This window comes from Gorilla gorilla, chromosome 12, assembly GCF_029281585.2.
Source record: "Gorilla gorilla gorilla isolate KB3781 chromosome 12, NHGRI_mGorGor1-v2.1_pri, whole genome shotgun sequence".
NCBI lineage: Eukaryota > Metazoa > Chordata > Mammalia > Primates > Hominidae > Gorilla > Gorilla gorilla.
The window spans coordinates 50,079,370-50,103,695 of NC_073236.2; the positions used below are offsets into that span (position 1 = coordinate 50,079,370).

Below are 24,326 nucleotides of genomic sequence, written 5' to 3' on the forward strand. Positions count from 1 at the left end.
GAAGAAAAACCCAGATCGAGCCCTGCAAACTGGGATCTTCCGCCGGCACCGCCCCCCGGCTGCGACCCGGGGCTCGGAAAGAACCACCCCAGGCCCGGGCTCCGGTTCCACTGCACAGTCCGCCCGCTGCAGTAAAGCCGCGCCCACCGCCGCGGGTCTCCAACCCTGCGCCGCCGCCGCCCCCGGGGAGGGTACGGAAAGAGAGCGCCGCCGCCCACGGGCCCCTCCAGAGCGCGGCGGGGCCGGGCCGCGCGGAATCACGGGCCAGAGGCGGGGCCGCGCCGGGGTGGGCGGGCGTGCGAGCGGCGCTTTCCTCTCCGGCACCCGGCGGGCGCCCGGGCGCGGCGCCGCCGGCACCCGAGAGGCGCGGTAGCCGGCGCGGGCAGCGGGGGCCGGGCCGCGGCGGGCGCCCGGGCGGGGTCCGCGCTGAGCCGCCTTCTCGGCCGGCTGGTCCCTGCGGCGGCTGCCCGGCGGCCCGGGCGCGCGGCCCTTCGCCATGTACACCTTCGTGGTACGCGATGAGAACAGCAGCGTCTACGCCGAGGTCTCCCGGCTGCTCCTCGCCACCGGCCACTGGAAGAGGCTGCGGCGAGACAACCCCAGATTCAACCTGATGTTGGGAGAGAGGAATCGGCTGCCCTTCGGGAGACTGGGTGAGCCCTTCCCCAATTCCCGTCTGCCCTCCTCGGAGCGGCCCTGCGCGCCTCCCGCGGCCCGTTAGAACCAGCGCTTTTGTTTTTAAAGGTCATAAATTTTCCCCTCTGTCGCTTGTCGGGCATATCAAAAACGGATTCAGAAAGATCGAAACCTGTCGTTTTTAATGCTTTCTTGTCTCCTAACTTGGATTTAGAGTCGGAGTCGCGGTGCGGCCACTCGGGGCCGCAGCTACCTCCTGACAATGACCGGTCCCTGCAGCCCGGGAGACGTTGGCCGCCGGGGCTGGGACCTGAGGCGCGAGTATAGCTGCTCCCCCGGGCCGAAGCCCCCAGATTTGGCAGGTCCGCCGCGCGGGGCGCGGCGCGGGGCGCGGCTCCGCAGAGCCGGCGGCTGGCGTCGGCTGGAGTCATCTTGCAGCTCGTCTGCACTGAGGATTTCTCCCTGCTTGGCGTGGGCGCGGGAGGGGGAGCTGTAGGTGTTGAAACCCCTGAGGCTTCTGCCACCCGAAGGCGCGGAGGAACGATCAGAGGATTTGGAAAAGACCCCTGGATTCCAAAAGCAGGAGCTGCAGAAGAGACCCTAGCCCAGGGAAGTGTGGAGGGATGTCTGATTATAAACCTTTCCTTAGTTTCACCAAATAATGTGTTTTCGCAGTTCTGCATTGGATTAAGATCTTACACGAGGCTGCGTTCGCCCTCCCTGTCTTCCCTGCTCTCCCCGAGGGAATTACCTTCATCCACATGGTTGAAGCTGGCTGGGCACCACCATACCCACATGTCCACGGGTAGGAAAGCACAGGAGATAGGAGGGGACTAGCGGCTCCTTTGTAAGTGATGTCATCCAGAAGTTGCCCAGATCGGTTCAACTCACATCCTATTGACCTGAGCATAGTCTCATGGCCTCCCTCTCTGCACAGTCATCTGGGAATTGCATCTTCTCTTCGGGGAGCCATGTTCCTTGCCAGAATTCACCAGAGGTGGGGGCCAATTGTATTCCAAAGACAAGGGGAGAATCCATACGGAGGAAGAGTCACCTCTACCTTGGAGGGCAACCCAGAGAGAGCAATGTTCTATGTCCAGGAGAGAAAACAGTTTTTAGAAATAGGTGTGGTCAGAATTCAAATGGGTAAAAACTGAATACGGGCCATTTGGAATTGACTGGTCATTTATGAGCTTCCATAGACAGAGCCTTTGGGAGGGGGCTGTGTAAAACTCAAATCGTTGGAGGAATGAAGAGCTGCAGTGTAAAGTTGCTGGATTTTTTTCTTTTGAATAGTACCTGGGACAACTTTTCATTGGTATACAAGTTTATGATGTGGAATGGTGACTCCATGGAAGGACCCATTTGAACACCCAGAAATCTTAGAATATGGAGACTGTGCCTGGAGACTCCCTTTTGTTAACCGGTGTCAGGAAGACCCTAGCAAAGAGAATTCATGATCTGAAAGGAGAGGAAGAATTGCTTATAGTTGAGAACAATTATTTGTTCCTTGCATTGTCCACTTCCCCTTCCAGACTTCCTGACTTCCCTCTATATTCTTGGCAGTGCCTAGCTGTGAAAGCTTAGGTGGAATCATAACATTAAAAACAACAAACATGGCTCCGCCCAGGCAGAGGTAGGAGTGACTGGCATTACCCTGGTGCTTAAGCCTAGGAGTGAGAAGCAGAAGCCTCCAGAATTTGAATCCTGAACAGATACCACAAATTCAGGAGATGATCAGTAAACGTTTGAGCTTTTTGTTTGTGTGTGTTTTTGTTTTTTTTTTGTAGTTTTGTTTTTGTTTGTTTGTTTTGCGACAGAGTCTCACTCTGTCGACCAGGCTGGAGTGCAGTGGTGCAATTTCGGCTCACTGCAACCTCTCCCTCCTGGGTTCAAGCAATTCTCCTGCCTCAGCCTCCCAAGTAGCTGGGATTACAGGCGTGCATCACCATGCCCAGCTAATTTTTTGTATTTTTGGTAGAGACAAGGTTTCGCCCTGTTGGTCAGGCTGGTCTCGAACTCCTGACCTCAGGTGATCCACCCACTTTGTCCTCCCAAAGTGCTGGGATTACAGGCATGAACCACCGTGCCCGGCCAACATTTGGTTTTTATGGGAAAGAAAACAGCATCCTACAACAAAATTGGTTATATGCCATCACTGTTAAGGGATATTTACCTTTTGCTTAAAGTGTACTACATGAAAGCCAAGGAGAAGATTTATAGAGCTAGGTAAAGGCTCAGGAAGGCAGGTGCCCTGTGGATAAGAACGTAGGCAGTTCAGGTGGGAATCAGGTCTGTCTGCTCAGGGAGACCAGTGAGAGCCAGCTAATGCCTGCCTGAAACTTTTGATTTGACTGTATGCCATTCTCAGAGAAATTATTCTTTCTTCTGGCATTTTCAACTGAAAATTCCTTTGTTTGGTCTTACTTTGATTTTGTTACTGGAAATACAGTGTGTTTTATTAAGATTTGAAACAAAACATTTTTTATTTTATTTTATTTTTGAGATGAAGTCTTGCTCTGTCGCCCAGGCTGGAGTGCAGTGGTGGGATCTTGGCTCACTGCAACCTGTGCCTCCCAGGTTCAAGTGATTCTCATGCCTCAGCCTCCCAAGTAGCTAGAATTACCGGTGTGCGCCACCACGCCCAGCTAGTTTTTGTGTTTTTAGTAGAGATGGGGTTTTGCCATGTTGGCCAAGCTGGTCTTGAACTCCTGATCTCAGGTGACTTACACACCTCAGCCTCCCAGAGTGCTGGGATAACAGGCATGAGCCATTGTGTCTGGCTGAAAATACTTTTTATTTTTAATAAAAATTGTTTTTCTTTGTGTCCTTTCTGCTCTAATTCTATTAAAAAAGGCCACATGTAATAAGAGCTGTTGAAAATGAGTTTCCCCATGGAATGTGGCACAGAAGAAAGCTCTCAGGGCTTCTGATTTTGTAGACATGGCCTCTCCACTACCTTCCTTCACCTAGAAGCTTGCAGAGATAGACTTGTTTGAGACCAGCATCATTCTAGTTCTCCTTCCTTCCTTGGTATGGAAAGCCAGGTTACGGATGTGGAAAGCGTGACTGTTAAAGTAGCCTTATTGTACAGAGTGACAAGTCTATATGTGTTAAGCCAGGAGCGGAATGCAGTGTGCAGTCAGGGAGAGGTGAAATGAAAAAATACCCTCAATACCCTCTACCCTAACAAGAAAAAACAGACAAAGGTAGAAGCAGTTTTGGCAAACCTACGATGTTGATATAATATCCACTGTGGGGAGAATGAAGGTTGCCAGCAGAATACTGAGAGAAAGAGGGTCCCTGGGGACAGAGAAACAAAATTGTTCCATTTTCCATTTTCTAACAGCCAATCCTGAGATGAGAGAGAGAAAAGCTGGGCATGACACAGCTGTCCTCTCTCCTGCTTGCTGGGGCTGACATTGTCATTCCCCACCTGTCCTGTGTCCCTTCTGAGCCTCCTCTTTCCTTCCTAGGTCACGAGCCCGGGCTGGTACAGTTGGTGAATTACTACAGGGGTGCTGACAAACTGTGTCGCAAAGCTTCTTTAGTGAAGTAAGTGTTAAGACCGCTGTTTTCCATTTTTTACCTAAATGAAGCACTTAGGCAAAAATGTGGGGTTGTTTAAAGGACAAACATACTTTTATTTTAAAAGCCAACAACTATCAGTTCAGAAGCTTCCTCTAAGCCCCTTTGGTTGCGGTCCAAAACATGGTGCTTGATAAAGCCTGTCTGCCTCTGAGGTGAGGCTCCTAGAAGCAGAGCCTGACTCAGGGTCTCCTGTGTAAGTGATTTCCTGGGGTAGGGTTCTTAAGAGACAGCCATCGGGAAGCAAGGACAGGGCAGGGCAGGGGGAGAACCAAGTAAAGAGGTGGTTTCAGCCGAAGTCTTGCCTCTCCTGACTCCAAGGAGCACCAGAGTGAATGGCACCTCAGAGTTGTCACATTTTGAGCAAGGACCAGGCCTCTATGCTCCAGTATCAGTCAGCCATTGGCTGTGGGAAGAGATGGAGGGCTTATCTTCGCAGGCATTTCTGGGCAGGGGCTGGTCCCCAGAGAAGGGCATATATAGCCCGTAGCATCCATCTCTCATGGCTGTAAGGGGTCCCTCAGAAAGGATATCTGGGCAGGGTACAAGAGCATTCACTGCACTGCCCATCTCTGAGCAGTTGGATTATGGCTAGGTATCACAAAGTGGAAGGAGACGGTGTTAGACAACGATTAAGATCTAGGGTCAAAAGTGTAAGTTTTCACCCCAGCTCTTTCTCTCACTAGCTTGGGCAGATCTCCTCATCCCTCTAAGCCTCAGTGCCTCCCTCGTAAGGCTATTATGAGAATTAAATAAGGTGATGCATGTAAAGTTTATATAGCACAGTGGCCTGGTACATAATGAGAATTTGACACTATCTTAATTTTCTTGGCTGTAAAATGGGGAAATAATAATAACTACCTAAGGTTGTTATGAGGATTAATTGAGCTAATTTAGCTACGGGCTTTGAATAGTGCCCGTCTTGTTCATACTGTATAAGTGAAAGCACTCCTTATTATTGCTATTAGTATAGTTGTCATTGCTATTACTGTTATTTCAGTAGGAAACACTGGGTCGGGCCACTAAAATCAGGGCTGTCGTGGGCCTCCAGTATTCTTTCCATGATGACTGGTGAACATGTGTGTGTAGCCAGGAAGATATGACTCAATGCAAAATGCTCTTTTCCCACTAACATTTCTTTCTGGGCTCTAGATATTTACTAGGTTGGGTGCTCATAGGAACATTTCTGCTTTTTGTTCACTCATTGGCCCTGGTGACTTATGTACCCACTCCTCTCTATGATGGGTTTATCATGATTCATCCCACTCCTGAAGGAGAGTGAGGCTTCCTGAAGTCATTTTGTGACATGTTTGTATATTTAGAATGCAAATGACTGTTACATGGAATCAGGAATAGAAGTGGGACATGCTTGTTTATTCAAATTATTCACTTAGAAATTCTTATTAAATATTTATTAAACCTTTTCTGCTACAATTTTTCCCCTAAAGATAAAGTAGGAAGCAGAGGACTCAGTAAAAAAAATAATGGTTTCCATGTTTGTATATTTTGCAGTTATAGTGAAGCAGAGTGAGTACAGGGCTGGAGTCGTGACCAAGTGTGATAAATATCTGTGACCTTGGAGAGCACCACTCAGAATCCCCGTGTCTCATCTGTAAGATGGGGATGGATGGTGGTGACAGTACCTGCCCCTTGCCCCTCGGAGGCATGCAGTGTGATCTGTGATAGCACCTTGTAATGGTGACATGACCTATGCAGGCTGGAGGTTGCATCATCCTCATCAGCTTCCATCTTTGTCTCAGTTGTCCTGTGAGGGGCTTGTAGTAATTCCAGGATATGATGCTTCCCTTTATCCATTTGTCTCTCTCCCATGATTTTGTATGGCTTGAAAGGGCTCCAGAGAGTTAGAAATAAAGTCTCCTTGATTTTATAGGACAAAGTGGCAGTTCAGAGAGGACAGCCAGGTTGCCCATGGCCATAGTAGCTCCTGTTAAACCAGGACAGTTTTAATCTGCACAAATGGGACCCCTGGCCATTGTGACTGTGCACCCTTGGGAGGCTTCCCAGAGCCTTGGTGGGGTTCAGTGCAGGACCCTGTGCAGCCCAGTCCTTCCCCCTGTCACTTCAGGGAGTTCTGGAAATTTCACTGAGGCCTCAAGGCCATAGTCTTAGAACCCTGAGGGGCTCTCTTCTCCTGGTACAGATCAGAAGCTATCTTTTCCTCTCCTGAGCATTGCTGTTTTATAGATGTACATAAATCTCCATTTCTGATTACTTCCCAAATGGGCCCATGAGGAAATGGGACAAAAGCAAAGGACTTCCTGCAGAGCCTGGTCTTGGTTCTGTGCAGGAAATGAGGGCTTCCAAACCAAGGTCATCTTACAGACCAGCACTGTCCAACAGAAATAGGATGCTACCCACACATGTAATTATAAACCGCCTAGTAGCCACATTAAAATAAGTGCAGAGAAACAGCTGCAAGCCGGGCGTGGTGGCTCACGCCTGTAATCTCAGCACTTTGGGAGTCTGAGGCGGACAGATCACTTAGGGTCAGGAGTTCGAGACCAATCTGGCCACATGGTAAAACCCCATGTCTACTAAAAATACAAAAATTAGCTGGGTATGGTGGTGGGTACCTGTAATCCCAGCTGCTCGGGAGGCTGAGGCAGGAGAATCGCTTGAACCTGAGAGGTGGAGGTTGCAGTGAGCCGACATCATGCCACTGCACTCCAGCTTGGGAGACAGAGTGAGACTCCTTCTTAAAAAAAAAAAAAAAGAAAAGTAACAGCTGCAATTAAATTAATAATTTATTGCCGGGCGTGGTGGCTCACGCCTGTAATCCCAGCACTTTGGGAGGCCGAGGCGGGCGGATCACGATGTCAAGAGATTGAGACCATCCTGGCCAACATGGTGAAACACCGTCTCTATTAAAAATATAAAAATTAGCTGGGCATGGTGGCAGGCGCCTGTAGTCCCAGCTACTTGGGAGGCTGAGGCAGGAGAATTGCTTGGGCCCAGGAGGTGGAGATTGCAGTGAGCTGAGATCATGCCATTGCACTCCAGCCTGGGTGACAGAGTGAGACGCCGTCTCAAAAAATAAATAAATTAATTTAAAAAACCCAAATAATTTATTATATTTAACTAAATAAATCCAAAATGTTATTTTGACATGTAATTAATATAAAAAGCTATTATATTTTACGTTCTTTTATTCAGAGTCTTCAAAATCTAATGTGAATTTTACATATGTAGCACATCTTAATTCAAACAGTAAATTTTCATTGGAAAGCTTTGATCTGAATTTAGATTACATAAAAAATGTATGGTTGAAGAAGTAGATTTATGTACTCAAGTTGTACATAAAAGTTTTTCAACAACTTTGAAAGCCAGAAGATCTATTTCCTTTAATATTGCACACACATTTTCAAAACTAGTTCATCTTTTCTAGAAGAATTGATTTGACTATGAAGCAAAAGCTTATTTTCAAAATAATGTCCAAGTTAAGTAAATTCACCAACTCTTGTGTTAGTTCGATACTATAAATATCAAATTCAAAGATGTATTGAATATATTGGAAAGTAACTCTAAATTTATCAGTGTCAACAAAGTGTTCCTCAGATTTCTTTTAGTTTTTGCAGCCAATTTTCATAATGCTATTACAATTAACATTTTTTGCATACTGAATCATGTTGTAAAAATATGTGAAATCATTATTATCAACTTATGAAGTTGGAACATAAATTCTCACACCTGTCTGGGTGGATCATAAATAAGATCTTCTCTTCCCTTCCTTGGAGCTTTAAATTTATCTTGTTTATATGCAGTATAAAAATAGATGAGAAAATGCAAATGGCAGTCATTTTTTATTTTGATTATTGAAATAATGAATTACTGAGTGAAAATGATGATTTGACAAACATTCCTTTTATTTTCAAGAAAATCTGAATTGGAGTTGAAAAGTAAATCTTTATTTAAAAAGACCCTTCCCCTTCTCCATCAGTGAATACTGGCAGAGAACACAGTATCATTAAATTCATTGTCTTCTGTTTCCATGAACTGGAGAATCATTGAGTATATACAGAACCATTTTAACAACTGTATCTGTGACACTTAGAGTCTGCTTCAGAAAACCTAGCACAAGGCTGGACGTGGTGACTCACACCTGTAATCCCAACACTTTCAGAGGCCAAGGCAGGTGGATCATTTGAGGTCAGGAGTTCGAGACCAGCCTGGCCAACATGGTGAAACCCTGCCTCTTCCAAATACAAAAAAAAAATTAGCTGGGCATGGTGGTGTGCGCCTGTAGTCCCAGCTACTTGGGAGGCTGAGGCACAAGAATCGCTTGAGCCGGGGAGGCAGAGTTTGCAGTGAGCCGAGATTGTGCCGCTGCACTCCAGCCTGGGCAACAGAACCAAACCTCGTCTCGGATAAACAAACAAACAAACAAAAAGCAGACCTAACACAAATGTTTTCAACATGTAACACATAATGCAATGAAGCAAATGTTTCCAATATGTATCATACAATAAAATGAAGTAGTAAAGGAAACATTAGTCTACTAAAATCTTAGTAAACCTTTTTTTTTTTGAGATGGAGTTTTACTCTGTCACCCAGGCTGGAGTGCAGTGGCACCATCTCAGCTCACTACAACCTCCGCCTCCCAGTTCAAGCGATTCTCCTGCCTCAGCCTCCCAAGTAGCTGGGATTACAGGCACCCACCACCATGTCTGGCTAGTTTTTTGTATTTTTAGTAGAGACTTGGTTTCACCATGTTGACCAGGCTGGTCTTGAACTCCTGACCTCAGGTGATCCACCTGCCTCGGCCTCCCAAACTGCTGGCATTACAGGAGTGAGCCACTGTGCCCAGCCATAAATCCATATTTTAATACAACCTAACTGAAGTCCTATCTGTCATGATAGAATTTTTTTGCATGTAGGTAAAATTCTGTGACAGATGTAAAAGATTTTAAAATATCTATACTATGAGTTTGCGTGTGTGTGTGTGTTAGATGGAGTCTCACTCTGTCACCCAGGTTGGAGTACAGTGGCACGATCTCGGCTCACTGCAACCTCCGCCTCCCGGGTTCAAGCAATTCTCCTGCCTCAGCATCCCGAGTAGCTGGGACTACAGGCAACTGCCACCACACCCGGCTAATTTTTTGTATTTTTGGTAGAGATAGGGTTTCACCGTGTTAGCCAGGATGGTCTTGATCTCCTGACCTTGTGATCCGCCTGCCTCAGCCTCCCAAAGTGCTGAGATTATAGGCGTGAGCCACCACTCCCGGCTGAGTTTGATATTTTTTAAGCTGCAATTTGACAGCATTTTATCATACATTTGGAAATCCTTTGAGGCAAAACACCCAAAGTATTAATTGGACAGCATCTTTTATGTCACACAGTTCACCTAAAGCTAAAGAAAAATACTTAATATTTTTCAAATTTTGAGTCAATCTTTGATATTGTTAGAAAGGTTTTGTAGTCTGTGGGCAATTGTGAGTCAGCTGAAGATTGTTCATTTTTTGTAAATTATATTTTTAAGTCTTTTCCTTAAAATAGTTTTTTAAAACTACATTTGCATCTAAAATGGTTTTCTTTTTGTGTAAGAATCCAGGCCATTTTATAGTTGCCCAAAATTATAAACCCAGACTCTGTAAAACATTTGCTTAAAAAATGTGTTGGATATTGTGATTTTAGCCACTAGTTTCATTAATTTTTTTGAGCATTGAGAGGAAAATACTTATCAAGTTTATTATGTATTTGCTAAAAATGTCTCCTTTACACAACCGTTTTTTCATTTTACTTTTACCATAGCCTATTGCAGTCACCATTTCTTGTGAATCTGTGGCATACCTCCTTTCAGTTCTTTTTTTTTAAATCTCTTACTGTCCTTGTCATAGTTCTAGCTTCTGTGTCCCTACTCAATTCCACGTCAGTAGTATGCCTTTGTTTTAAATTTAAATTTTTGTCCAAATATTTTTTTAACTAGGAAGAAATTCTATTTCACCTTAGTCCCAATTGTGGTATATGTAGCTAGCACTGTAATTCATGCTCTCTGCATAGTAAACATATCATAATGTTTCATCACTGCACAGAAATCACTTGATCTGAATCAATCTATTGTCCCTGAATAGAATAGCGATGTGTTTGTGTGTGATACTAGAAATGACACATGGCCCTGATGTGCATGCTGCGATAACAAGAAAGTGAAGTATTATCTCACCATATTAATAAAGTTGTGCTTAATGGAAAAATATTTTATAATGCATCCATTTTTAAATTAAAGGCAAATTAAATGTTAGGCCTGGCACAGTGGCTCATGCCTGTAATCCAGCACTTTGGGAGGCTGAGGTGGGTGGTTTACCTGAGGTCAGGCGTTTGAGACCAGCTTGGCCAACATGGTGAAACCCTGTCTCTATTAACAATACAAAAATTAGCTGGGTGTGGGCCGGGCGCGGTGGCTCAAGCCTGTAATCCCAGCACTTTGGGAGGCCGAGGCGGGTGGATCACAAGGTCAGGAGATCGAGACCTTCCTGGCTAACACGGTGAAACCCCGTCTCTACTAAAAGTACAAAAAAATTAGCCGGGCGTGGTGGCAGGTGCCTGTAGTCCCAGCTACTCGGGAGGCTGAGGCAGGAGAATGGCGTGAACCCGGGAGGCGGAGCTTGCAGTGAGCCGAGATCGCACCACTGCACTCCAGCCTGGGCGACAGAGAGAGACTCCATCTCCAAAAAAAAAAATTTGCTGGGTGTGGTCACGGGCGTCTGTAATCCCAGCTACTCGGGAGTCTGAGGTGGGAGAATGGTTTCAACCCGGGAGGTGGAGGTTGCAGTGAGCCAGGATCGCACCACTGCACTCCAGCCTGGGAGACAGAGTGAGACCCCGTCTCAAATAAAAAAAATGAAAATAAAATAAAAAATTAAACTTTAAATTCAGTTCCTGAGTCACACTGACTACATTTCAAATGCTCAGTAACCACTTGTGGTTGGCTAGTGGCCACTGGATGGGACAATGCAGATACGGAGTTGAACTTTCAGTGAGTTAAAAATTTATTTATTTTGTTCCTTCAAGTTCAAGTAGCTTTTCAGTTCTTTCCCTTATGCTTTAAAATAAATTTATTTTTAATATCTATCTACAATGTCGTTATTTCCACCATTTCTTCACAGACTGGGTTTTGTAGGTGAATCTTAACATGGACTTGGCATTAACAGTTCTGTTCTAAACAGAAGAGGGAGCACAGCTCAGGGAAGGCCAGTGCATGTCTGTGGGCAGGTTCCTCCCTGTCTCTGATTCCTGGGGAGTAAGCAGGTTTCCAGTTAAGACTTGGGGGTTTTGTAGTAGCTTGAGCTGTTAAAAAAAAAAAAAAAAAAAAAGACTTGGGAGTTCGGGCCTGCATGTTGGCTGGTCCTCACTACCTTTATGATCTTAGGAAGTTTACTTCTCCATGACCCAGTTCCTAATTTGTGAAATGTGATGCCAGTGCCTCTAGCTCCAGGGGTCTGATTGCAGAGTAGATGCAGAGGGAAGCCCCTGTGTGCTAAGTGCCTTGCCTGACTTTATCTTCTGTGGTGTTATGGTATTTGGGGAGCAGGAGGTATATTTCACCATGACCACTGGTGTCCTATGTTCCGTTAGAAAAATACCTTTTTTATTCTGTCACCAAAGCCAGCCTGAGCTAAAAGCAAGAGCTTTAAAAAGTCTTTAGATAATTCAGATTCCTATGTAGCCTTTTCTCCCATAGAGAGTTGGGCCAGGATAGTCTTTTTGCTACTTAAATTTTCCTCTCTTCCCCATTTCATTTTTTTAGTATGGGTCTGGTTCAACAACATATTTGCTGAAAATATATCGGCTCAGGATTATGTCCAGTTAAGTTTCATTAGAGATGCATTTTAAAAAGAGCAAAAGTGTTGGACATTAAGCCTTTTGAATTAATTGGGGTATGCCTTTAAAGTTGCATCTAACAGCTGTGCGCTCCCCAGTAACGCATTTGAGCTTTGTCCAGGGAGACTAAGAGCAAACAGAGATGTTAGAAGACCAAGTCATGCTTTGCCTCCCGGAAAGTCTCTGGGGGAAAGGAGTGGCCTTTCTGAAGGGAGTGACAAAGTGCACTAAGAAGGGAGGCTGATCCTCTTCTGTCATCTGCCAGGCTAATCAAGACAAGCCCTGAACTGGCTGAGTCCTGCACATGGTTCCCTGAATCTTATGTGATTTATCCAACCAATCTCAAGACTCCAGTTGCTCCAGCACAGAATGGAATTCAGCCACCAATCAGTAACTCAAGGACAGATGAAAGAGAATTCTTTCTCGCTTCTTATAACAGAAAGAAAGAGGATGGAGAGGGCAACGTTTGGATTGCAAAGTCATCAGCCGGTGCCAAAGGTGAGTTGGCACTGCTGTCCCCTTCTCTATTCCTGGTAAGTTGCTATTGTGATGTATTTAGATGAATGACCCTATGTTAATCTGAATCATCGAAGGTTGAGACCGTGTCTAGTTACATAGTTATAAATACCCATCTATGTACTGATGCCTTCTAAATGTGTATATCCAGTATGGTCTTTTCCTTTAAGCTCTAGATCCATTGACACCCTCACCATCTCTAAAAGGCATTTCAAACTGAACACATCTGATACAGAACTTTTCATTTCCTTCCCAACTTTGCCCACGCCAGCCTGCTCCTCCTTCACGCTTTCCACTTAGTGTATGATCCCACTATTCACTCAGTCTCTGAAGCTTAAAACCTAGGATTCATCCTTGACTACTGTATTCTTTACAATCTACTCCTAATGCATTAGCAATTCTTGCTAGCTCTACCTTCAAAATATATTCTGAATAGACTGTTTCTTGCCATTTCCCCTGCTTCGCCTCTAAATCAAAACCCCCATTCTTTTTACTGTGTGTAACTGCCGAGCCTGCTCTCAACCAGTTCTCCTTCCAGACAATAATGTTTTCAAAACGTAAATCTAATCATGTTACTTCCTACTTAAGACTTACCAGCTGGCTTCCTAATGCAATTAGAATGAACTCCGGATTCCTAATGGTAGCCTGCACCATTTGACATTTGCCCATATCTCTGATCTCATCTCCTTCTATCCTCAGCTTTGCTCTCTGCACTGTAGACACAAAGACTGCCTAGTATCTCTCGAATATTCCAAACTTGTCTCTGTACCTAGAATGTGCTTACATGGATTGTTTTGTTTCTCTCACCTCAGATGCTGGCTCATCAGGGAAGGCTTTTCTAATCTAAAATAGCCTCCGTGTCCATTGCTTTCTTTCCCTTTCCCCTGCCTCATTTACCTCCTGGCATTAACCTTTTCCTGGCACTATACTACTTCTCTGTCCATCTCTCCTATTATTCTGTAGGCTTCACACAAACACAGACATTCTGTCTTATTCATCCTTGTACCTTCCTCATAGGCACTCAACAAATATGTGTTGAATGAATGCATGTAAGGGGTGAGGTTTATAATGTTAACTCAGGCTGAAAATAGAGGCAGTTCCCAATGTAATGAACACATAAACAATCTCTGTCTATGTTAATGCCCTCATACGCTCTTTATAAAACCATTCTGGCTGGGCATGGTGGCTCACTGCCTGTAATCCCATCACTTTGGGAGGCCGAGGCGGGCGGATCACAAGGTCAGGAGATTGAGACCATCCTGGCTAACACGGTGAAACCCCGTCTCTACTAAAAATACAAAAAATTAGCTGGGTGTGGTGGCGGGTGCCTGTAGTCCCAGCTACTCGGGAGGCTGAGGCAGGAGAATGGCGTGAACCCGGGAAGTGGAGCTTGCAGTAAGCTGAGATCGCACCTCCAGCCTGGGTGACAGAACAAGACTCCTTCTCAAAAAATAAAAAAAAACCATTCCATTTTGAACTCACTTCTTGTATTGCCTTGGAAGACATCTGGCCATTGGTACTCATTTCTGTTCCGGGTCGAAGGAACCTCACCTTCTTTTCCACCAGCCATGAGACAGGAAGGCCTCAACTGGTATCCCTGAAAGGGGGAGAGTTGGACTCTTGCCACAGGTCAGGTATCTCACCTACTTCTCTCTCCCCTCTTGTGACCTTTTCTCAACTACTGCCCCCTAGTGTGGTTCCAATGGTAAATGACGGAATTGGAAGAGGAAATAGACATCCCTTCTCCTGTGGGTTTGGGATTGGAGTCAGAATGGCCACTGTGAGGACACCTGGTGATCCCTGGACCCTCACTAAGACAAGACTCAGAGGGACACCAAGCAGCAGGGGAAAGTCAAGAGAGAATAAAATGCTAAAGACTTTTTGCTTTAGGAGTTGAAGAGATATATATTTGATATATATTTATTATGTTTGGAAACCATAAAATGAAACCAATAGGATGAATGAATGGCTTTTATTCTTGTTAAACAAGTATTTATTTGGTACCCACTACATGCTTTGTATAGTGGGCTCAACCTTCAAACTCTACCCATTATGAACCTACTGTTTACCATGTCCACTGCCTATCTCTAATCTAGCCACCTTCACCTCTCACCTGGAGCATGGGAACACACTACATCTATAACAGAAAATTATTGTTTAGAAACAACCCCATTGTTCCACTATTACAGATAACAGTAGTAAATGTCTTTGCTGTAGATCACCCTTGTTTCTTTTTTAATTTTAATTTTTTATTTTATATATATATGTGTCTGTGTGTGTGTGTGTGTGTGTCTGTGTGTGTGTTTTTGAGACAAGGTCTCACTTTGTTGCCCAGGCTGGAGTGAGATGGCATGATCTCAGTTCACCACAGCCTCGACTTCCTGGGCTCAAGCGATCCTCCCAATTCAACCTCTTTTTTTTTTGAGACAGAGTCTCACTCTGTCACCCAGGCTGGAGTGCAGTGGTGCCATCTCAGCTCACTGCAAGCTCCGCCTCCCAGGTTCACGCCATTCTCCTGCCTCAGTATCCCGAGTAGCTGGGACTACAGGTACCCGCCACCACACCCGGCTAATTTTTTGTATTTTTAGTTGAGACAGGATTTCACCACATTAGCCAGGATGGTCTCGATCTCCTGACCTCGTGATCCGCCCGCCTCAGCCTCCCAAAGTGCCGGGATTACAGGCGTGAGCCACTGTGCCCAGGCCCGCTCCCATCTCAAGCTCTTAAGTAGCTGGGATGACAGCCGTGCACCACCACACCCTGTTAATTTTTTGATTTTTAGTAGAGATGAAGTCTCACTATGTTACCCAGGCTGTTCTTGAACTCCTGAGCTCAAGTGATCTTCCCACCTCAAGCCTCCTGAAGTGCTGGGATTATAGGCATGAGCCATCACACCCAGCCTTGACTCTTGTTTCTTCTTAAAAATTTCATTAGAGTAAGTTTGAAACATGAGATTACTTGGTCAAATGATATGAAGCCTTTATGGCTCTTGCTATGTGTTATCCTCTTGCTTTTTCAAAGGGCTGTGAGCTAACAGGGAGCAGTTCATGACGAACTTTTACTAAAAGTATCACCATTTTTGTTTTCTTATTTTGTAGGTATAAAACGATACATAAAATTCAAATTTATTTTATAATTTTTGATACTGTTGTATCAAAAAATCTGAGTCTGATTCCTAAGGGAGATGAAACAGCATGAGTCATGTGTGTAGGGAAAGAGAAGAAGGGAGCTTTTCCAGGTTGATTTGCAGTTTCTTGTTCAAGAAGCTCACCAGATGGTTGAACAAGTGACAGGAAGAAGATAGTTGAAAAGGGCGTTAACGTTTGGGAAAGGTGGATCATTGAATTAATGAACTGAATTGAATTCATTTCTAAAGAAAGCATGGGATCCAGGTAGAAATCAGCTATAAATCTAAAGCATAGATCAGAAGATTCTAGCAAACTGAAACCACAACGAACTGTCACTACACTTTTATTAAAATGGTTATAATAAGAAGTGGTGACAACTCACTAAAGAGTGAGTTCAGCCATGTTACGGGATAGGAGAGCAACACACAAAACTTAATCACATTTTTATATGCCAACAATGAACATGTGGAAACCAAAGTTAAAAACACAAAACTACTTAGCTGGGCGCAGTGGCTCACACCTGTAATCCCAGCACTTTGAGAGTCCAAGGCGGGCGGATCACCTGAGGTCAGGAGTTTGAGACCAGTCTGGCCGACTTGCTGAAACCCTGTCTCTATAAAAATACACAAATTAGCCGGGCTTGGTGGCAGTCACCTGTAATCCCTGTTACTCAAGAGGCTGAGGTGGGAGAATCGCTTGAACCCAGGAGGCAGAGGTTGCAGTGAGCTGAGATCACACCATTGCACTCCAGCTTGGGCAAGAGAGCAAAAATTCCGTCTAAAAAAAACCAAAAAACCACAGTACTACTTACAGTCACCCTAGAGAAAATGTGATGCTTGGGTATAAATTTAACAAGACATGTATAGGCTCTGTATGCTAAAAATAGTGAAATGATTATGAAGGAAGTCAAAGAGGACCTAAAGAAATGGACAGACATACTGTGTTCATGGATTGCAGGACAGTATAGTAAAGATGTCAGTTCACCCCAAACTGGTCTATAGGTTTATGTAATTCTTATCAAAATCTTAGCAAGATTTTTGTATAGACATGGAGCTTCTTTTAAAATTTACATGGAGGGGCTGGGCACGGTGGCTCACACTTGTAATCCCAGCACTTTGGGAAGCCGAGGCGGGTGGATCATGAAGTCAGGAGATCGAGACCATCTTGGCTAACACGGTGAAACCCCGTCTCTACTAAAAATACAAAAAATTAGCCGGGCGTGGTGGTGGGCACCTGTGGTCCCAGCTACTTGGGATGCTGAGGCAGGAGAATGGCGTAAACCAGGGAGACGGAGGTTGCAGTGAGCCAAGATCATGTCACTGCACTCCAGCCTGGGCAACAGAGCAAGACTCCATCTCAAAAAAAAAAAAAAAAAATTTACATGGAGACCAGGTGCAGTGACTCACGCCTATAATCCCAGCACTTTGGAAGGCCGAGGCAGGTGGATTACCGGAGGTCAGGAGTTCGAGACCAGGCTGGCCAACATGGTGAAACCCTGTCCCTACTAAAAATACAAAAATTAGCCACGCATGGTGGCGGGCGCCTGTAATCGCAGGTATTTAGGAGGCTGAGGCAGAAGAATCGCTTGGGCCCAGCCTAGGCGACAAGACCAAGACTCCATCTCAATAAATAAATAAATAATAAAAATTCATATGGAAAGGCACAAGCCCTAGAATAGCTTAAACATCTTGAAAAAGAAGAATATAAGTGAACATGCTACCTGATATTAAGATGTATTTTAGAGCTGTAGTACTTAATACACTGTAGTATTCATGAAAAAATAGAAACATAAATCAGTGGGGCCAGGCACGGTGGCTCTCGGCTGAAATCCCAGCAGAGGCCAAGGCGGGTGAATCACCTGAGGTCAGGAGTTTGAGACAAGCCTGGCCAACATGGTGAAACCCCATCTCTACTAAGAATACAAAAAAATTAGCCAGGTGTGGTGGCGCATGCCTGTACTTTCAGCTACTCGGGAGGCTGAGGCATGAGAATTGCTTGAACCAGGGGGCAGAGGTTGCTGTGAGCCGAGATCACACCACTGTGTGACAGAGCAAGACTCTGTCTCAAAAACAGAAGAAACATAAATCAGTGGAAGAGAATAGATAACTCAGAAATAGACCAAAACATATATGCCCATCTGATATTTGAAAAAGGTGCAAAAGCCATTCAATAGAGGAAGGATAAACTTTTCAACAAATTGTACTAGATAAGGTGGATATCAACAGGCAGAAAAATGAACATCAACATAAGCTTCACACCTCATACAAAAACTAACTCAAAATGGATCGTGGACCTAATAATTTTTCAGAAAAAAGGAGATAGGGCTTGGCAAAGAGTTCTTGAGCTTGACTCCAAAAGTGTAATCCATAAAAGTAAAAATTGATAAATTGAACCTCATCAAAATAAAACTTCTGCTCCATGAAACACCTCATTAGAGGATAAAAATGAGTTACAAACTGGGTGAAAGGATTTTTAAGTCATACATATGACAAGGGACTCAGATCTAGAATATGTAAACAATTTTCAAAACTTAACAGTAAACAACAGACACACAATCCAATTAGAAAAAGAGCAAACAGTAAGACCCCAGCTCTACAAAAAAATACAAAAATTAGCCAATGTGGTGGCACACACCTGCATACGTAGTATTCCTGAGAATTGAAAATATATGTTCACAAAAACTTGTATGCAAATCTTATAGCAGCATTATTCATAAGAGGCAGACAAGAATGGAACCAATGCAAACGTCCATCAATTGATGACTAAATGAACAAAAATGACTCTTCAGCCATAGAAAGGAGTGAACATGATACTAATACACACTTCAATGGGGATGAGCCTTGAAAACTTTGTGCCTAGTGAAATTAGACACAAAAGGCCACATACTGTGTGATTCCACTTATATGAAATGTCCAGATGAGACATCCATAGATACAGAAAGTAGATTAGTGGTTGTCAGAAGCTGGGGTGAGGAGGGAGTGGTGAGTGACTGCTAATAGGTACAGAGTTTTTTTGGGGGGAGTGGTGAAACCGTTCTAAAATTAAACTGTAGTAGGCCGGGCATGGTGGCTCACACCTGTAATCCCAGCACTTTGGAAGGCCAAGGCAGGCAGATCACGAGGTCAGAAGACCAAGACCATCCTGGCCAACATGGTGAAACCCCATATGTACTAAAAATACAAAAATTAGCCAGGCATGGTGGTGCACGCCTGTAATCCCAGCTACTTGGGAGGCTGAGGCAGGAGAATTGCTTGAACCCAGGAGGCGAAGGTTACAGTGAGCTGAGATTGCGCTACTGCACTCCAGCCTGGGCGACAGAGTGAGACTCCATCTCAAAAACAAACAAACAAACAAACAAATAACAACAACAAAAACTGTAGTAATGGTTTAAAACTCTTGAATATACTCAAAGCCATTGAACTGTGCACTTTAAAAGGATGAATTTTTTGGTATATGAATTATACTTCAAGCTATTAAAAAGGATATATCAATTATTTAATGTTAATGGACAATTCCAATGTATCCAGTTTTTTCTATTGCAATGCTGCAAGGGACGTACTTGAACATTCATCTTTATGCCTTTATCTTCCTGGTAGTTCTATAAGATACAGTGAAGGAAGGGGATTTATTGTTGTTATAGTCTTTATTGTGGTAGCCAGTGACCAGTAATAGAATGGTATTTATTTTGAGTGCTTAGGCACTTCGAATTTCTGTAAAACTGAGGTTTCATGGTTGTAGCCAGCCAAGATAGTGTTGACAACCCATATGGAGAAAGAGTTGGTAGGATAATCCTGGGTGCTCTTGAGGGGAGAAGGGAGCATGTGGGAGACTGGAGTAAGGAAGGGAGGGAAAAAGGTGAGCAGGACATTGAAAGCCTCTTGTGGGGTTTTTGCTGTTCGTATTTCCTTTCTGGCTTTATAGAGAGCTCTTAGTTTGAATTGGATTGGTTTGTCTTTTGCTTTTTCCGTGTTAGGTGAAGGCATTCTCATCTCCTCAGAGGCTTCAGAGCTTCTCGATTTCATAGACAACCAGGGCCAAGTGCACGTGATCCAGAAATATCTTGAGCACCCTCTGCTGCTTGAGCCAGGTCATCGCAAGTTTGACATTCGGTAATGCATTCATGTCCATAGCTTTTGTTTTTATTCATCTGAAAAAACTGCCATGGTATGTGGTGGGAAGGGGGACATGGAATATGAGGAAGCGTTTGACCATGTTTAATATGTTACCAAAATTGAGCACAGCTGAATGGAACTTACCTTCTGTACCTAATTTTCTATTTTTCTTTCTTGTTTTTTCCATCTAGAAAATGTTACTACGATTATGGATTTTCTTTTTTAAAAAATATTCTTTTCTGGCTGGGCACAGTGGCTCACGCTTGTAATCCCAGCACTTTGGGAGGCCAGGGTGGATGGATCACCTGAGGTCAGGAGTTCGAGACCAGCCTGGCCAACATGGTGAAACCCCGTCTCTAGTAAAAATACAAAATTAGCCAGGCATGGTGGCAGGCACCTGTAATCCCATCTACTCAGGAGGCTGAGGAAGGAGAATCACTTGAACCAGGGAGGGGAGGTTGCAGTGAGCTGAGATTGCACCATTGCGCTCCAGCGTGGGTAACAGAGTGAGACTCCTGTGTCCAAAAAAAAAAAAAAAAAAAAAATCTTTTCTATGAAAATGACTTGTGGATTCAAAGAAATGAATATAAATGTATGGTCTTGCTCATGGAATAAACTGAGAGATGTGCATGGAACACGTAATTCAGACACAACAGGTTGTGCAACCTTGCCAAATAATTTCTCCTCACTTCATTGTTTGTGTCCCACTCTGTGGATTTTATGACCACACCTCAGGGGATTTTAAGTTTCTGAGCAAAGGGCTTGGCATGGAGAAAGAGGTTGTGTGGTGCATTCTAAAGCTAAACAGCCCTCCCTCTCCAACTTACCCTTGGCCTTGCTGTCAGCTCCTTGCCAAGGACTCTGTCTCCTTGATTGCTTCATAACGATTTGTCGCTTCTTGAACATCAACCCTATGTCAGATCATCTTCAGGAGGAACACTCTTTAAGATTACTCAAAGAGGAGACATAACAAATGGAGGTTTCATAGGTTAACCTTAAAATCCAACCCATCCAGGGCTTGGTGTGGTGGCTCATGCCTGTAATCCCAGCACTTTGAGAGGCCAAGGTGGGTGGATCACCTGATGTCAGTATTTTGAGACCAGCCTGGCTAACATGGTGAAACCCTGTCTCTACAAAAAATACAAAAATCACCCGGGCGTGGTGGCATGCGCCTGTAATCCCAGCTACTGAGGAGGCTGAGGCAGGAGAATTGCTTGAACCCGGAAGGCGGAGGTTGCAGTGAGCCGAGATCACACCATTGCACTCCAGCCTGGGCAACAAAAGCAAAACTCCATCTCAAAAAAAAAAAAAAATCGTCTGAATCTCTTCAAAATGCTTTATCTTTTGATCAAAATTTCCCTGTTATTTATGGTAAAATGTTTTGTTTGCCTCATTGTAGTGATAACTCACTATCTTAGCTAAATCATAACATGCCTTTTATAGTTTTAGAAACTTCCTCCTTCCCTAGTTGCCTCCCACTCCTTACCTACCCCATAAAAGAAGTCAAGATGTGGGGATTGATGTATATAATATGCAGAAACTTTGGATGACTTGAGTAAAGCAGTGTTTTTGTTGAATTGCAGAAGCTGGGTCTTGGTGGATCATCAGTATAATATCTACCTCTATAGAGAGGGTGTGCTTCGGACTGCCTCAGAACCATATCATGTTGATAATTTCCAAGACAAAACCTGCCATTTGACCAATCACTGCATTCAAAAAGAGTATTCAAAGAACTACGGGAAGTATGAAGAAGGAAATGAAATGTTCTTCAAGGAGTTCAATCAGTACCTAACAAGTGCTTTGAACATTACCCTAGAAAGTAGTATCTTACTACAAATCAAACATATAATAAGGTAACTTAATTGTATCTTTTTGGATTACGTGTTTCTTCTTGAAGGAGCTTTGGCGTCTATGCCTTTCAAAGAATTGCTTCATATAAGTTGTCTAATTTATGGGCAAAAATTTTTTGTAATATTCCTTTATTTTCCTTTTAATGTCTGCAGGTTCTGTAATGATGTCTCCTCTTTCATTTCTGATAATGGTTATATGTGTGTGTGTATGTGTGTATATATATATATATATATATATATATATATATATATATATATATATTTATTTATTTTTTTTTTTTTGAGGCAGGGTTTTGCTCTTGTTGCCCAGGCTGGAGTGCAGTGGTGCGATCTCGGCTCACCACAACCTCCACCTCCTGGGTTCAAGTGATTCTCCTGCCTCAGCCTCCCAAGTAGCTGGGATTACAGGCATGTGCCACCTCGCTGGGCTAATTTTGTATTTTTAGTAGAGACGGGGTTTCTCCATGTTGGTCAGTCTGGTCTCGAACTCTTGACTTCAGGTGATCTACCCCCCTCGGCCTCCCAAAGTGCTGGGATTACAGGCATAAGCCACCATGCCCGGCTAATTTATATTTTCCCTCTATTTTGCTTGGACAGATTGACTAAACATTTATCAATTTTATCAGTCTTTTCAAAAAATTAGCTTTTGGTTTTATTGGTTTTCTCTGTTGTTTTTCTTTTCAGCTTCTTTGATTTATGCACTTTATCATTCTCTTCCTTTTGCTTTTTGGAGGATATAATTTACTCTTTTTCTAGTTGTGCTTTTTGTTTGTTTTTTAAGAGATGGTGTCTCATTTTATTGCCTAGGCTGGAGTACAGTGGTGTGATCATAGCTCACTGCTGCTTCAAACTTTTAGGCTCAAGGGATCTTCCTGTCTCAGCCTCCCAAGTAGCTGGGACTACAGGTGTACACCACTGTGCCTGGCTAATTTTTTAATTTTTTGTAGAATTGGGTCTCACTGTCTTGCCCAGGCTGGTTTCAAGCTCCTGGACTCAAGCAGCCCTCCCATCTTGGTCTCCCAGAGTGCTGGGATTATAGGTGTGAGCCACCATGCCCAGCCTATTCCAGTTTTTAAGGTGAAAGTTTAAATAATTGATTTGAGATATTTCTTTTTTTTTTGAGATAGAATTTTGTTCTTATTGCCCAGGCTGGAGTGCAATGGCACGATCTCGGCTCACTGCAACCTCCGTCTCCTGGGTTCAAGTGATTCTCCTGCCTCAGCCTCCCATGTAGCTGGGATTACAGGCATGTGCCACCACGCCCGGCTAATTTTGTATTTTTAGGAGAGATGGGGTTTCTCCATGTTGGTCAGGATGGTTGAGATATTTCTTTTTTAAAAAAATAAAAGCATGTCTCAGTTTCCCTTTATCAGTTTCCCTCTAAATATTGCATTAGCAGAATCCCACAGATTTTGCTATGTTTTCATTTCCATTTTATTAAAATATTTTCTAATTTCCCCTATAATTTTATCTTTGATTCATGTGATTTAGAAATTTTTGTTTAATATCCAGATATTAGGTCAGGAAGAGACTTTGTCTGGTTTCATCTTTAAAAGTTGCTAAGGTTTGTTCCATAGCCCAGAAGGTCTTTTAATGTTCTATGTGCACTAACAGAATGTGTACTTGGTTATAATTGGGCAGAGTGTTGTTTTTTATTTTTATGTTTTTTGAGACAAGGTCTTACTTTGTTTCCCAGGCTGGAATGCAGTGGCACAAACATGGTTCGCTGCAGCCTTAACCTCCTGGGCTCAAGCGTAAGTAGCCTAGGTAGCTGGGACTACAGGTGCATGCCACCAGACCCACCTGATTTTTGTATTTTTTTTGTAGAGACAGGGTTTTGCCCTGTTGCCCAAGCTGGTCTCGAACTCCTGGGCTCAAGCAATTCTCCCATCTTGGCCTCTCAAAGTGCTGGGATTACAGACATGAGCCACTGCACCTGGCCTTATTCTGCTTGTTCTATTTATTACTCTTGATCTTAGCCAAAAGGCCGAGAAGCGATGTTTGTTCTATTTATTATTGAAAAGAGAGGCACTGAAGTCTACAAGTATAATTATGGATTTGTATATGTCTCCTTTCAATTTTATCTGTTTTTGCTTCATGTCTTTTGATGATCTGTTATTAGATGCATATATATTTAGGATTGTTATCTCTTCTTTGGGAATTGACTCTTTTGTCGTTATGTAGTTTTCTTTTCTTTTTTTTTTCTTTCTTTTTTTTTTTTTTGAGATGGTCTGACTCTGTCGCCCAGGCTGGAGTTCAGGGGCATGATCTTGGCAAACTGCAGCCTCCGCCTCCCAGGCTCAAGCCATCCTCCCACCTCAGCCTCCTGAGCAGCTGGGACTACAGGCACATGCTATCATGCCCGGCTAATTTTTGTATTTTTTTTTTTTTTGTAGAGACAGGGTTTCACCATGTTGCCCAGGCTGGTCTCGAACTCCTGGGCTCAAGCAATCTACACACTTCAGCCTCCCAGAGTGCTAGGATTACAGGCGTGAGCCACCATGCCCAGCCAGTATTTCTTATTTATTTATCTAATTTTTATATAACCAATCTAGCTTTCTTTTGATTAATGTTTCCATGGTATGTCTCCATGTTTGGAGTATGTTTCCATCCTTTTATTTTCATTCTATTCTATTCTATTCTATTCTATTCTATTCTAT

At 43.7% G+C, this 24,326-nt stretch overlaps 1 protein-coding gene across 2 annotated transcripts in view; it reads left to right on the forward strand.

The window, feature by feature from the left end:
- Positions 1 to 303: 303 nt before the first annotated feature.
- TTL (tubulin tyrosine ligase) overlaps positions 304 to 24,326 on the forward strand; it is a 44,554-nt gene continuing 20,531 nt past the window's right edge. Inside the window, exons 1-5 of one of the 2 annotated variants that reach the window (XM_063695707.1) lie at positions 304 to 653; positions 4,113 to 4,191; positions 12,326 to 12,558; positions 19,678 to 19,813; positions 21,400 to 21,669. In XM_063695707.1, the coding sequence (XP_063551777.1) occupies positions 497 to 653; positions 4,113 to 4,191; positions 12,326 to 12,558; positions 19,678 to 19,813; positions 21,400 to 21,669 (875 nt within the window). In that variant the 5' untranslated portion in view covers positions 304 to 496. The remainder of the gene's footprint in view (positions 654 to 4,112; positions 4,192 to 12,325; positions 12,559 to 19,677; positions 19,814 to 21,399; positions 21,670 to 24,326) is intronic. The other variant, XM_055378279.2, reaches the window with a different exon arrangement.